The sequence below is a fragment of the Acomys russatus genome, chromosome 20 (assembly GCF_903995435.1).
Source record: "Acomys russatus chromosome 20, mAcoRus1.1, whole genome shotgun sequence".
NCBI classification, from domain to species: domain Eukaryota; kingdom Metazoa; phylum Chordata; class Mammalia; order Rodentia; family Muridae; genus Acomys; species Acomys russatus.
In genome coordinates, this window is record NC_067156.1 from 50,300,898 (window position 1) to 50,314,000 (window position 13,103).

The 13,103-nt window shown below is 36.7% G+C and overlaps 1 protein-coding gene across 2 annotated transcripts in view; it reads left to right on the forward strand.

The window, feature by feature from the left end:
- The window catches only part of Wdr7 (WD repeat domain 7), a 277,717-nt gene that overhangs the window by 143,884 nt on the left and 120,730 nt on the right, over positions 1 to 13,103 (forward strand). For both annotated transcript variants that reach the window (XM_051163424.1, XM_051163423.1), the window contains one exon: positions 9,912 to 10,133. In XM_051163424.1, coding sequence (XP_051019381.1) covers positions 9,912 to 10,133 — 222 coding nt within the window. The remainder of the gene's footprint in view (positions 1 to 9,911; positions 10,134 to 13,103) is intronic.

Consider the following 13,103-nt stretch of genomic DNA (forward strand, 5'->3'; position numbering starts at 1 on the left):
CTTCTAGGTAATAGAAGATAAATATACCTTGATTTTTCTCCCTCAATTTCATAATGCTTAAAATAATAATGGGCCTGGTAAAGTAGTGATTCAGGAACTGAGGTGCATATCTATTGAAATTGAGATAATAATTATATTGATAAAGGAAGCAGTGTTAAAAAATGCACTCGAGATCAAAGCAAAGATCACCCACCAATGGATTCCCGACTGAGATGAGTCTAATCCTGCTTGATTTCTCTGTGGGGCTAAATAACATTTGGTGCTGAAAGGTTTTATATGTATGGAACTGTCTCAAACGACTTGATTATAGCTCTGTGAGGTTTTGCCAGTTTCTAACCCAGAGTGATCATTACATTGAAGTCTTCTTTACTAATAGCTTACCACCTTTGCATGCTAATCCATAGCAAGTGTGTGTTAATATTGGGAGCATTTTGATGAGAGGATACAGTGTGAGACAGTGACTGAAACATCTACATACTGATGAGCACTTATTTGCTCATCTATACTAATGCTTTAGAGGATGCAGAACAAGTTTAGATGTTAAGCTTTTTAGGAAGAGTGAATGATGGCTAATGATTATTTAATGACAGATCTCTGGACTGAGAGGCATTTAGCACTCAAAGTATACTGCAAAGCCTATTTCTCAAAGCTTCAGACAGGTTTATTTGGTCTCACCTTGAATAGAACAGTGCCATATTGATTTCATTGGTGTGGATTTAAACACACTATCGGCTTAGAATAGCACCTCTATGCAGTAGAAAATGATTGTCCTAACGCTATGGTGACTTGCAGCAATTCTTTCACATTACCATGTGGGCTCCAGAAGGGATTATGAATTATTTCCAATATCCTGAGTTTAGTGCATAACTCTGGAAAACATTTGTACATGTATTGTAACAACAAGCAGACATTATTGACAGGAAGGTTTATGTAGAAGTGCCTAAGACTTACATTTATACTTTAAGTTAGTGACATTTACTGTTTATTGCATTTGAAGACATTTGCTCTGTGGCATTTGATGATTCCATAGATGGCACATTGAGTTTCTCTTTCAGGGAAAGCACTTAAGTGCCCAGTTTGTAGATATGCATGATGTTTATGCCACATACTTGATTTTTAGTGTTTTAATATTCCCTGTGAATTTCCATGTAAGACTTACTATCGTTACTTCAGATGTCTAATAGAGAATCCTTCCCAAAGTTTTATATTAACATTATTATGTACAATAGATGAAAAACGTATCTGAAGTTTTTTCTAATTATTTTTGTTTAATTATTGCTTAAAGAAAGTACCCAGTAGCAACAGGATCACATTGGATCAGGTATTAAATATTAACAAGGCTCTGTGCACAAACACTGACATCTAGGCCAACGGAGATTCTAACATCAGTCTGGATTATGCTCACTCTTTGTCAGCTTTACCCTGTCACTCAAACACGGAACCATCTAATGTTCCCTGTCTTTAAAATATATATATGTTCACTTGTTTACAGCAGCTACTGAACCTCTGTTTCCTGTATACCCCACCCTTAGCTATGTCCTGGACCATGAGATGTTTTTCATCCTGGCCTGGACTTGCTTTCTTTTCCTTTACAAATTTTAATATTATTTTGCTTTTTATTAAAAAATTAGGAAAGTAATTGTGATGTGCTCATGATTATATCATCACAGCAAATACAAAGCTACTGGATGATTGATGCTCCTCACACAGGTGGAATTTGTTCAGCTCCATTATATAAAAAAAAAGGACTTGAAAAAAATGTATGGTAGTTTTTAAATGGGGAATTTATTTCTTCAACATATTTTGATGGAATTTTCTTTCTAAAAATGTTCTTTATTATTAATTTTGCAGAAATAAAAAACATTGGGTAACATATTAGAGAAATAACCTTTCCTCTTGCTGATAAAAAACAAGTTGCATCTAAGAGGAGTTAACATATTTCTGTTGTGGGTTGTTTTTATGTGAATCCTTGTATGGGAACTTAATATACTAAAACTAATGGTCTTGTGGGTTAGTGGAAAGAGTTCTCAGGATGTTTTATCGTCTCTTCACTTAATATTCATTTTTTTCTTTTCAAACAAATTCCTACATCAGTAAAATGATAGTTCAGCCATCTTTGTTATGTGTGTTTACCAACATTAGTACATATGTGGTTTGTGATTTCTTGTGTGTATGGGAATATGTTTTACAATGTAAATAAAATCAAGATAAGAATATTTTAGGGTGCTCTCTCTCTCTCTTTTTAACTCCTAAATAGCCTAATAACTTGAATTAGTCAAGAAAAATTTTGAATAAATTGTCATGTTAGCCTATAACATAAATAGATGGCTTTTAATAGCATCGAGTCTATCAACATGAGTATTTTACTATATATACATATAGGTTGAGACATTAAACTTTTGTGTTAGTATTCATGTTATAAATGACAGACTTCCCAACCTATAGTCATATTATTTCAAGAAATAAGCCATTCCAGTGTCTCTCAGCATTATGTTAAGATGAACACATATCAGCTGGGAAAAGTTCCGAGACCCAGAGGCTGCTTGTATTCTGCCATGCGCAAGATTGGTAATGAATTTCCACATTCTAAATAGAGTTAACAATGAACAGGAAATCGTGTCCAACAGCTGCATGGAAGAGAATCAGTTTTAACATCTGCACATGCTTCCAGTTAATAACATAGGTTTGTAATAAAGGAAACATTTGTGGACAGAAAATAATGCGAAGAAAAAGTGCCAAATAACAACCGAAATTAATTTGATAATCTAGTTAGCAATCCATTAAAATGAGCGTGTGTAAAACAATATAATAAGTTAATTTAAATTAAAGCCATATGTAATAATCTTAAAAGCACACAGTTCTCCTACATGCAGCTAAGAAAATGACAAAGCCTAACACATATGAAAAGATTAGAAATGAAAATTTTGTGTAACTGTCTATTAGATTCAAACTTTCCAGTTCTTCTCACTGTCTGAAGCTCCTTAGAAATCTCTGGTAAAAATGAGAATTGGCCACTTACCAACATGCATATTATTTTGGCTTGAGACAGAATAATACTTCTGTGTAAATGATGAGCAGACAGTCAATACTTTGTCAATAGCTCTTTAGACTTTGAACATGGATACTGTTTACTTTGGCTTGCCTTTTTCTGTAAAGCCAAGTGTTTATATTCCTGTTTATTTATTAGTGTGGCTCTTTTAAAAATTCCAAGTTGCGTTTGAGCCTTGCATTTTTTTTTTTTTTTTACAGTTTTTCTATATTTAAGCTCTCCTAACTTTTTTTCTAATTTACATTTCTTACCAGTCCTCAGGAATTATACTGTATGCTAAGGTTCATCACATTTTTTTTTACATCTCCCAGAATGCTTAGCATCCTGGGAGAACCTCTCTGCTCTGCTGTTTGTGTGCTGGGTGGAGTCTTCACTAGACAAGTTGGCTCTAGGCTGAACCATCACACGTTTCTCTAGATCTGTGCCCATTAACACTGGCACAAGGCAGCAAAAGGGAAAGTGCAGTGTGTGATGATTTTTCAAAAGCAGAGGCAGCAAGGGCGTTCCCCTCTGTCCCCTGCCAAGTTTCCTCCATGAGAGCCTTTAACAAGCAGGAACTTTTAATCAAATATCACTGTTTCATTATTGGGAATAAAAGTATAGTAATTTTTTAAAAAGAAATACTACAAATGTTCCATATATAAACAGATGTCCTTGTTAACACTTCATGTGGTTTAAAGCAGTTGTTCCTTTTGGTCTCAATTTTATGCCACTGATGTAATTTTTATGTGAATCCAATAAGCGCTTTGTCATTTTATGAATAAAAATGACCCAGGTGTAACCGTTTATTTTACTGATCTGTAATGAACAGGTATAAAATCTCTATAGATGTCCTCTGCCATCCAGGGAATTTGTGTTTTAAAGTCTACTCAGTCTGTTACAGAAACATAACTTTCTATGCCAATACGTTTTAAGTAAGTCTCATCCTAGAAGTTGGTGTTTTGGAGCAACAAATATGAGAAAAGGTGATGTATGCAAACTATTTTTATGTTTTGAAATCTGTACAACTTATATAAACATGTTTCTGAACAGTGTCTGTTTTCAAGAAAAATTATTCCAATGTGTATAGCTTTCAAAAAACTTGGTTATATATTTAAATTTAACATTAGAAAGTAAGTGGAATAGAAAATTGAACATGATCTGGGATAATAGCCTATAAATTTTTAATTAATTAACTAGATACCATAGTTACTTAAGATGTTTTTAAGTCCCTGTGGCTTTTTTTTTTCAAAGTGAGACTGCTTGCAGTAAAAGTAAAGACAAGAAAACAAATTGGCTTTTTGATTTTTTTTTTTTTTTGATAAAGGGAAAGAAGAATAACACAAATTATAGAAACCACTTTAATAGCACTATGTAAAGAAAAAGAAATATTTTTCCATGAATTACTTGAAGAGCATGCAAGTTGCTGTCAGCAGCTATTCATTCTTTCTTTGGTATAGCCTACTGGCATGCAGCAGGCAGCAGTGGTTTAAGGTTTCTAATTATCAAAATAATTAGCACAGGACACCAGTAACACTATTGTTTTACAAAGTATTTTTAACATGGTCCCATATTTTGCTTTGACCTGATTTGGTAGGAAATGCCTTCATGCATTTTTAAATGCACACACACACACACACACACACACACACACACACGTAATACACATTTTTGCAGAGACATTACTTCAAAATAGCGTTTATCAGTGAGTGGCCTGAAACACAGGCGTTTGCAGGACCCAGTGTGTTCCAGCAGGGGGCCGTCGTGCATGCGCAGCTCACATTAATAGCATGTTTGTTTACTCTGATGTTTTGAGTGGGAGTGTACAGCACCTGCAACAAAAGCAGAAACCACATTAGGAGTGGGGGGCGCATTCCCTCCACCCCACCGGTATGTGAGGAACGTGCTGGCAGTGAAATTACAAAACAAAGCAACTGTACGATGTTTTTAGCACAGTGGCAGGGAAAACTAGCCTGCTCACACTGCCATGTTCCTCCTTTAAAGTACTGTAAAAGTTTGAAAGTAGATGCAGGTGCTCTGTGGCAGTCCTTTTAAATTACCTAGTCTTGTCTTCTTTTTTTTTTTTTCTTAAGAGGTTGAGAAGATGTAGAACACTTCTAAAGTCTGTAGGTTCATTCATCCATATATTTCCTACTACAATTTATTTGTGAGGTTTTGTATAAACTAAGTTATTTCAGCAAATGACGATAACATGTAATACTCTCAGGGGATCATGTGGTTCTGACAAGGCACTAGATTACAGCATTTACAATGCAAGGCTCCCCGGCCCCCCGACAAGGGCTTGTGTAGCCAGATTCAGCACTAGGCACATGGAGGCTCTACGTCCGTTCTCACCACAGATCTATGCTTTTTTCATTTAATACATTTAACTTTGAAATTCAACAAGGAAGTGGTAAACTAGATAGCTGAAATTTAATCAGCAGAATGTAATAGTAAGTTCCTATTAAAAGATTTTTGCTTCTTTTAAGAATTTTAAAACCTTTTTAAAGACCTATATGGAAGATTTCTATTTTATATCTGGTGAAGCTTGACTTTTTTTTTTTTTATGACACTGTATTTTGTCCCTCTTAAGGAATCCTAAGAATAGCAAATGCATGCAGAAATATTTAGTTAATCCTAGGTAGAGATATTTAGATGGTGAAGACTCCTTAGTTTCATTGTTTTGATATGTAATTCTAAAATGTGGTCAACATACTTTAAAAACCTCAAAAGTATATCTGTAGCTCATTCAAGTATAATGTCTTGAAAATCTCACTAAGAAAGTGATATACTTATGTCTGGAGACATAATCACAGGTATTGAGTTATCTACATATAGAGAGGTAACTTAATTAGCAACATACGATAATGAAACGGTGCACCTGAAAAATGGAGTGTTAGTATTCCATTAGGCACCAGGTCTGTCGGTTAGGATGTGAGTCAGTCAGGAGGAAGGTGGTTTTGATTAGAGGACATTTAAGAGACCGATTGACCAACACTTTGAAATCAGATTTGAAGGCTGCTTGATAGCTGACTTCACTGACATGTATCATTTTCAGCTCATCCTCACCTGATGTACCGTTTTATATCCTTTTTATGGCCAATATTTGCTAATATTATCACATGACATTATAAATGTCTTCAGGCTTGAGAAGCCAGAAGTAGATAAATTGAAAAATTTAGAAGAATATTTTACTAGTCAGAAAATAAAAATCTGTTAAAGCTCTGGAGATTCATAGTCTTAGCACCTTGAGTCATGTGCCAGGACAGACTGTTCTAATGCCACACAGACATTGTAAAATTTTATTATTTTTCTTTAACTATTAAAGCTGAGTGTTAGCAAAAACAGAACAAAAGCAAACCCAAAGCCTTATTGGAAATAAAACAAGCTTGTAGGAACCAGAATCCAAAGTATTTCCTAGCTTAATCCAAATTAATTAAAATAATTTCATCAGCTGCCATAAGTAGATCATAAAACTCGTGGTTTTCTCTTCATTTTATAAAACATATTTTGGATAAGCTATATAATAATATGTCATTGTTTTTACTTTGTTAGATACCACATTTTCACTTACACTCACAATTCCAAGATATTATTAAGACTAAAGAAAAACATTTAATATCTATCTCTGTCTATCAAAAAACAAAAAGATACTTCTGAATTTCCAAAATGAATTTTTGAGTACACTTTAATTCATATCAGATTTATAAAATGCTCATATTATTATGAGTGTCACTTGGACTCTATTGAGTACCTGAAGTGCCAGACAAAAAAATTGCTATTCTGTGAACAGTATTAAAATAACATATGGCTTTAAAAATCCGAGTGGTATGTTTGTGAAGTGGGTCATGTTTTATGTATTGTTACAATTGAAGGGAACCCCAACTGAATTCAACTACATTGTTCGTTAATTTTTAACTAGAACTTCCTAAGATAAAAGTCAACTAAGAAAGCATTATGATATTCAGTCCTAAACAAAGAATCAATTTTTAAGAAACAGTTTCCCCCTATCAAACCACAGAGTTCTTAAAGTATTTTATCAGGGTAGTAAATTGGTGGTATCTACTTATCTACGGTTTTAATACCTAATACAATAACAACCTTCTATCAATATATGGCTAATTGCAGATATAAAATATCCACTGGATGTCCATCTCTCATAAAAAGCGCCTTTAGCTTTAATTCAAATCCATTGATTCCTATTCCAGTTAAAGCTGAAGAAGTTAATATGTCTTTTAATCCTTTTATTGTAAGCTAGGATAAAATTAATTTTACCCCAGAACTGCACAAAGCCAATTAACATGATCTTTAGAGTTATTTAGTAAAGTGCTTCAAATTGTTAAATTTATCTTGACCTCTCAGTTGCACTCTCTGACTGCTTTTTAAATGAAGTAATCAATATCTCGCAGCCCTTTTAATAGCTTAAACTTCTCAAATATTTTACCTGTGCTCCAGTTAAGCTGTAAGCAAGTGTTTATTCCTGTTCCTGTAAATCTGGAGTCAATTATGCTAAATCTAAAGACAGCTATGTCCTTTTGAGAAGCCCTAAGAATTAAATGGTTGTTTTAATAAAATCAGATCCTCGTGTTGTATTAAAAGCAGCTCAGTCATCAGGAAACATCATGTTCACACAGAATTTGTTTTCTGTTTTCAACTTCAGTATAAGACGTCTATGTCCCTTGCCATCCACTTCCTTCTGTTTTGTGCACAGGCTAGTTGAAGGTATTAATTTTCTTACTGTGATAGGGTGATCAACCGTCCTGTCAAGAAAATGGATCTCTATGCCACCCTTTAGCATGATTAAATGGAACCATGTCTCTGTGGGGGAAAAAAAAATACAGATCTTCATGAAACTGGAGGAAGGCTTACTTTTAAAGAATTATTTTATTTTTAACATCAAATCTTCCTTTTGATTGGCAGTTTCGTTTATAGGAAAGCATTGCGGCTAATTTCTTTTTGTACATTATTTTTTTTTTAACAAAAAATGCAGGCCAGACCAATAAAGGAAAGACACTTGCAAATCTGAGAAACTGAGCGAGGGTTTGCTGTTACTTTTAGGGCAGTGCCAGGGATGCACCTGGCACCTATGCCATCACTCATCAGTTAGTGTCTCTTTCAGTGGCTCTTCTTTCTCTATTGCCTTGTTCACAAAGAGCTATCATTTTACATTTCATTATACATATATACATTTTACATTTACATTATAAAAATTAAATACTGAATTTCAGCATAAGTAGTGTCAATGGCTGTTTTGACAGTGTTACTATGAGCCCGGGCACATGCCAAACTTTATATTTCACCAAATAATGTAATTAGGATTTCATATTCTGGCACTTAGCAGAGGGCACCTGTTACAATACTTACTGTTAGTTTAGGGATAAAATGTATAAATGGCTGATAGAAAGTACCAAACTGAACTAGTGTAAAGTCTTAATTCCTTCCCTAAGAGTGGGAGTTAAGACAAGATTGAGGTAATTAAACAGAGGGAACATAGAGAAGGTGGGGGGCCAGGGCGAGAGTGGGACTCTCCAACCGCCCCTTGTTTAATTTCCTCCTAGAAGCTGACCGTGTGGACTGCTGCGCCCCTCCCCCTCCAGCCTGGCGCTGCCGAAGCTGAGCGGCTGGGGTCAATGCCTTGCCTATTGATCAGTATCCCTGCAGTCCCTTGCTCTAGCAGCTGCTTCATCGGCTTCTTTCAGGGCCTGCTTCAGTACATTAGAATAGAAATCCATAACCAGAGCTGTGCTCATCCAAGCAGGGGAAGAAACTAAATTAAATGGTATAAAACAATCTTGGATCAGGAGTTTGTGCCAATTCATCTTGATCTAAGATGTCACACCGGGCTCTCTGTCTGAGCACCTGGGCTAGAGGCAGCCATAGTGAAAATAGATGGAGCTGCGATCATTCATTTGTCAGCTAAGGAGCAAGGCAGCAGTTAGCAATTCCCTTCTGCAGAGGTCAGCTGACAGAACAATCAGTGCAACTGCAGAATAGAGCTTTCCTTTGAACTATTGTTGGGGAGCATGCTCCTGCTGAGATGGGGGAGGGGAGCGGTTGCTTCCTATTGCCAGAACACTGGGTAAAGAGGAAAGCACACAGTGCTATAGAAGACAATTCTAGAGGTAGCTGCCTGGTGCTCTTACTCCTCCTCGTGTCTGTTAAGTTTGTAAATAAGGTTGGTTTTCAATGAAGGCACAGAAGTCTAGGTTATCAACCTGTTAAATATGACTTTGTCTAAAATGAAGGATCCGTTGAACACAGAGGAAGTGACTACTGCTGTTTCTTCTCCTAGTGCCCTGGAGCTTTTTACATTCTTTCTAACTACTTTAATATTTGTTAATGTTTTTAACAAATATTTCTTTTGTCTTTAAAAACAGAAAATTTCTGTGAAGTGGGGAAATGTATGCTATAGTACAGATTGGATATTTTTCTTAGTAGAAAATACTTTTAAGCATCCAAGACGACAGTTTTATATGCTATGTAAGAAATGAGATGTGGTTTTTCATGGCCTTAGAAGTTACAAAGTCATTTTGTCACATTGTGGGAGCCCTGAGATAGAAACAGCCTAAATGTGATCTGAAATGAACATATAAGATTACTCATGGTGTTACAAGGGGGAAATAACTAAAATTTTATAAGGAATTAGTATGGCTAAGAAATAAACCTATAAAGATTTGGGGCTTTCTGTACTCAGCTTAAGAACTACTAACAGAGTGTTTCCGTCTCTTTGATTCAGTGATGTACCCTTGACCCCTCCTGGTGTCCCAGCGACATTTTCTGAAAAAAACTATTCTTTCTGAAGTGCATAGTCTAGAATGTTCTAAACATATATTATTTTTGTATTATGTTCTTTTAATTTGAATTCCTATATTTTGGTTTTCAGGTTGCTTATCAAGTGTTCCACAAATGAAAAAAATTTCTACATCTTATGAAGAAAGAAGGAAGCAAGCCACTGCTATTGTTCTCCTGGGAGTGATAGGAGCAGAGTTTGGAGCTGAAATTGAACCACCAAAACTGCTGACTAGACCTCGAAGTTCTAGTCAAATTCCTGAAGGATTTGGTTTGACAAGTGGAGGCTCCAACTATTCCCTGGCCAGACATACTTGTAAGTTCTCACATTTCTGATGCTGAGCAACTTGATTTTTAAGACATATTTTTTGTCAACAGAATGCCAGAACATTGACTATATTCCAAGCTTTTAGCATACCTGTGATACTAAGTGAAGTTAGGAAACCATACCACATTCTGGGCCATTGCTCTTTAGTTATAAGTGCCTGAGTGTCTTTTAAAGTTAAAACTGCATGTTTTCAGTGCTTCTTTAAAAGAACATATTCCTGAGATTTGTGTTCTTTAACTTTTGATCAAGATTCTTCTCCAAACTTTATGAATGTACACACACACACACACACACACACACACACACACACACGCACGCACGCACGCACATGCATGCATGCCCTCTGATGCACACATATACCACAAAGAAGAGACAGATTTTCTGTAGCCAAATTTGAATGACAATGGCCCAGAGAACACAGAGCTGGGTCACCCCAGGTCCCATGCCTCCTGTGGAAGTGTTTCATGAAGTTTTACAGTAACAGAAAGAAGAAAGTCATAAATCAAGGCAAGTCAAAAATATAGTGGTAGCCACATCTGCAATGCAGCTATAGTCTACAGAAAGCTATCTATCTGATGACACTCTTAGCTGTTGAGCTGGTGGAAGCTACTGGTGGCATCCTGCTAATCTAATAAATTCCAAAGGTTTCTAATCTCTTAGGCACAATGTTCGTTCTGGCACCAAGGTGGGCAAGCAGTGGCTACGTAAAGAGCTAAAGCTAGCCCAGAACAAGATAATTAGCCCCTGGATCTGTAACATTCTAACCTCTAACTGCCAATGCTCTATGAGTTCTAATGAGTCAGTCAGTATTTTCAGCTTTCTTTCCCTGGTGTCCTCACTCACAAAAGCTAGTTTCAGTTAAAAACTTTTAAATTATTGCTGAAAAACTAAGTCCCTTGAATTGGACATAGGATTTGAAAAGTTGGAGATGGGGTGAACCATAGAATAGAAAAAGCATGAATGCCCTCTGTAATTTAAAAACACATTTTCCATACCTGTTTTAAAGTGATTCAACTATTGCAATTGCTCTCATGGGTCTTGCTCATGCAACTAGCTGCCTGCAGTCCTATGAGCACTGTGGGTGGGAACAATGGGTCCAAGGTGTTTTGTATTGAGGCCTTTGGTGTTGAAACTCCTTCAGGTAGGACCAGACTGTTTTTACCATGTCACAAAAGCCTTTCTAATGAGTTGGGGCATCTTTTTACTTATATTTTATTTTTGGAGACAAAGCTTTATTATATAATCTTGACTGGCCTGAAACTCACAAAGATCTGCCTGCTTCCTCCTTGGGAGTGCTGGGAGTGAAAGTGTTCCTTACCAGCCCCTGATGAATTGTGACATCATTATGGGCAATCTGGGATCCTACTGACCGTATCAGGAGATGATGTTCTCTAAAAAGATTTATTTTTTAAAATGTCAATTTGTATTTAAACTATGTGTCATGGGTAGCGTATGTGCACCTGCACATGTCAAGAAAGGGGTGCCTTAGGGACCTGGAGCTGAAATTACAGATGGCTGGGAGCCACCTAGTTTGGCAAGCACCTTTAACCACTGAGCCATCTCTCCAGTCCTATTTATTTATTTTTGATTCATGTGTACATGTGTGTGTGTCTGCAAGTGTGCGTATACATATGTGTGAGGAGTTGAAAGGGTGTTGGGTCCCCTGTAGCTGTTGGGAAGCCCTGAGGTGGTTGCTGGGAACCACACTGAGTTCCTTTGGGAGAGCAGCAAGTGCTGAGTACTGAGCCATCTCGCCAGTGCCAAAGGAGATTCCTGTAGAATAAAGCACTGTGGGGTTGACTGTTTATGCAGAGGAAAGGGTGTGTGGTGCTTTGTTATCATCACAGTTGAGACCGTCACTGGACCTTTGTTTCATACTTTTGCTGTACAACTGAAGCTCATATTCATTTTATTATAACCCTGGCCTGTAGATTATCTACTCCTCTGTGCTTTTAGTCAAGATCTCTAACTCAACCAACACTTATTGGTGATAATCTCTTGGTTCCTAGTGTCACTGAGATTAGAGAGAAGTCATATCATCCCCACTAAAGCAACTAATGGCACTTTCTTTACGTTCGTTCATGGCCATTGACTTAGTCGTCACGTTGGTCTCGTACCTCCAGCATACAGCATCTCTTATTTCTGCACTGCAGACTGTTCTGGAGCTCACGTTTTGGCTGTTCTATGGGCCCAGCAAAAGAGGGCTGAAGGAAGAACATGGACCATATAACTGTATCATTTAAGAAAAAGAAAAGCTCTTTTTGTCTTTTCTTCTTCCCTCCTTTGATCTTCAAAGTGAATTTAAGACTTCTTCATAGTGGCTGAGCCAGGAAGTAGTGAAAACTGCCTGGATTCAAGCTTCTCGTTAGCTGAAAAATCCTGCTTTCTCCATTCCCCACCTAGAGACACTGTGGGAAACTGCATGGCCTCTCCACAGCGCGCTCTACACTCCACCCCTGCTTCTCGGTTATAGCCCACTTACCTTTCATGAAGCTTTCTGCTTTCCATTCCTAAACACTGAAAAAGACCATAGCAAAATGGCAGAATTCCAAGTGAGGAACCATCTGCAGTGGAGACAGCTAGTCTGTTTTGATGCTTAGAGGTTAGAAAAGTTCTATGTGGGCCAACCAGTTTCCATACCGAGTGACTCTCATATCTTTACCAAGTGAAAAATGCTTTATTCTTTTCTTAGTTTTTGTTAATAGCATACATTGAAACTTTTTTCAAAAGTTATCATTTTGAGGATTTTTCTTTGTTTTTCGAGACAGCATTTCACTGTGTAGTCTTGGCTATCGTAGGCTTGCTCTGTAAACCTTGAACTCACAGCCATCTACTTACCTTTGCCTCCCAGAGTGCTGGTGTTAAAGGCATATGCCAATACACCCGGCTGCTTTTGAAGATTTTTTTTTAAATTGAAACACTGTGCCATTTTAATATATTGAGTACGGTGTTTGACAG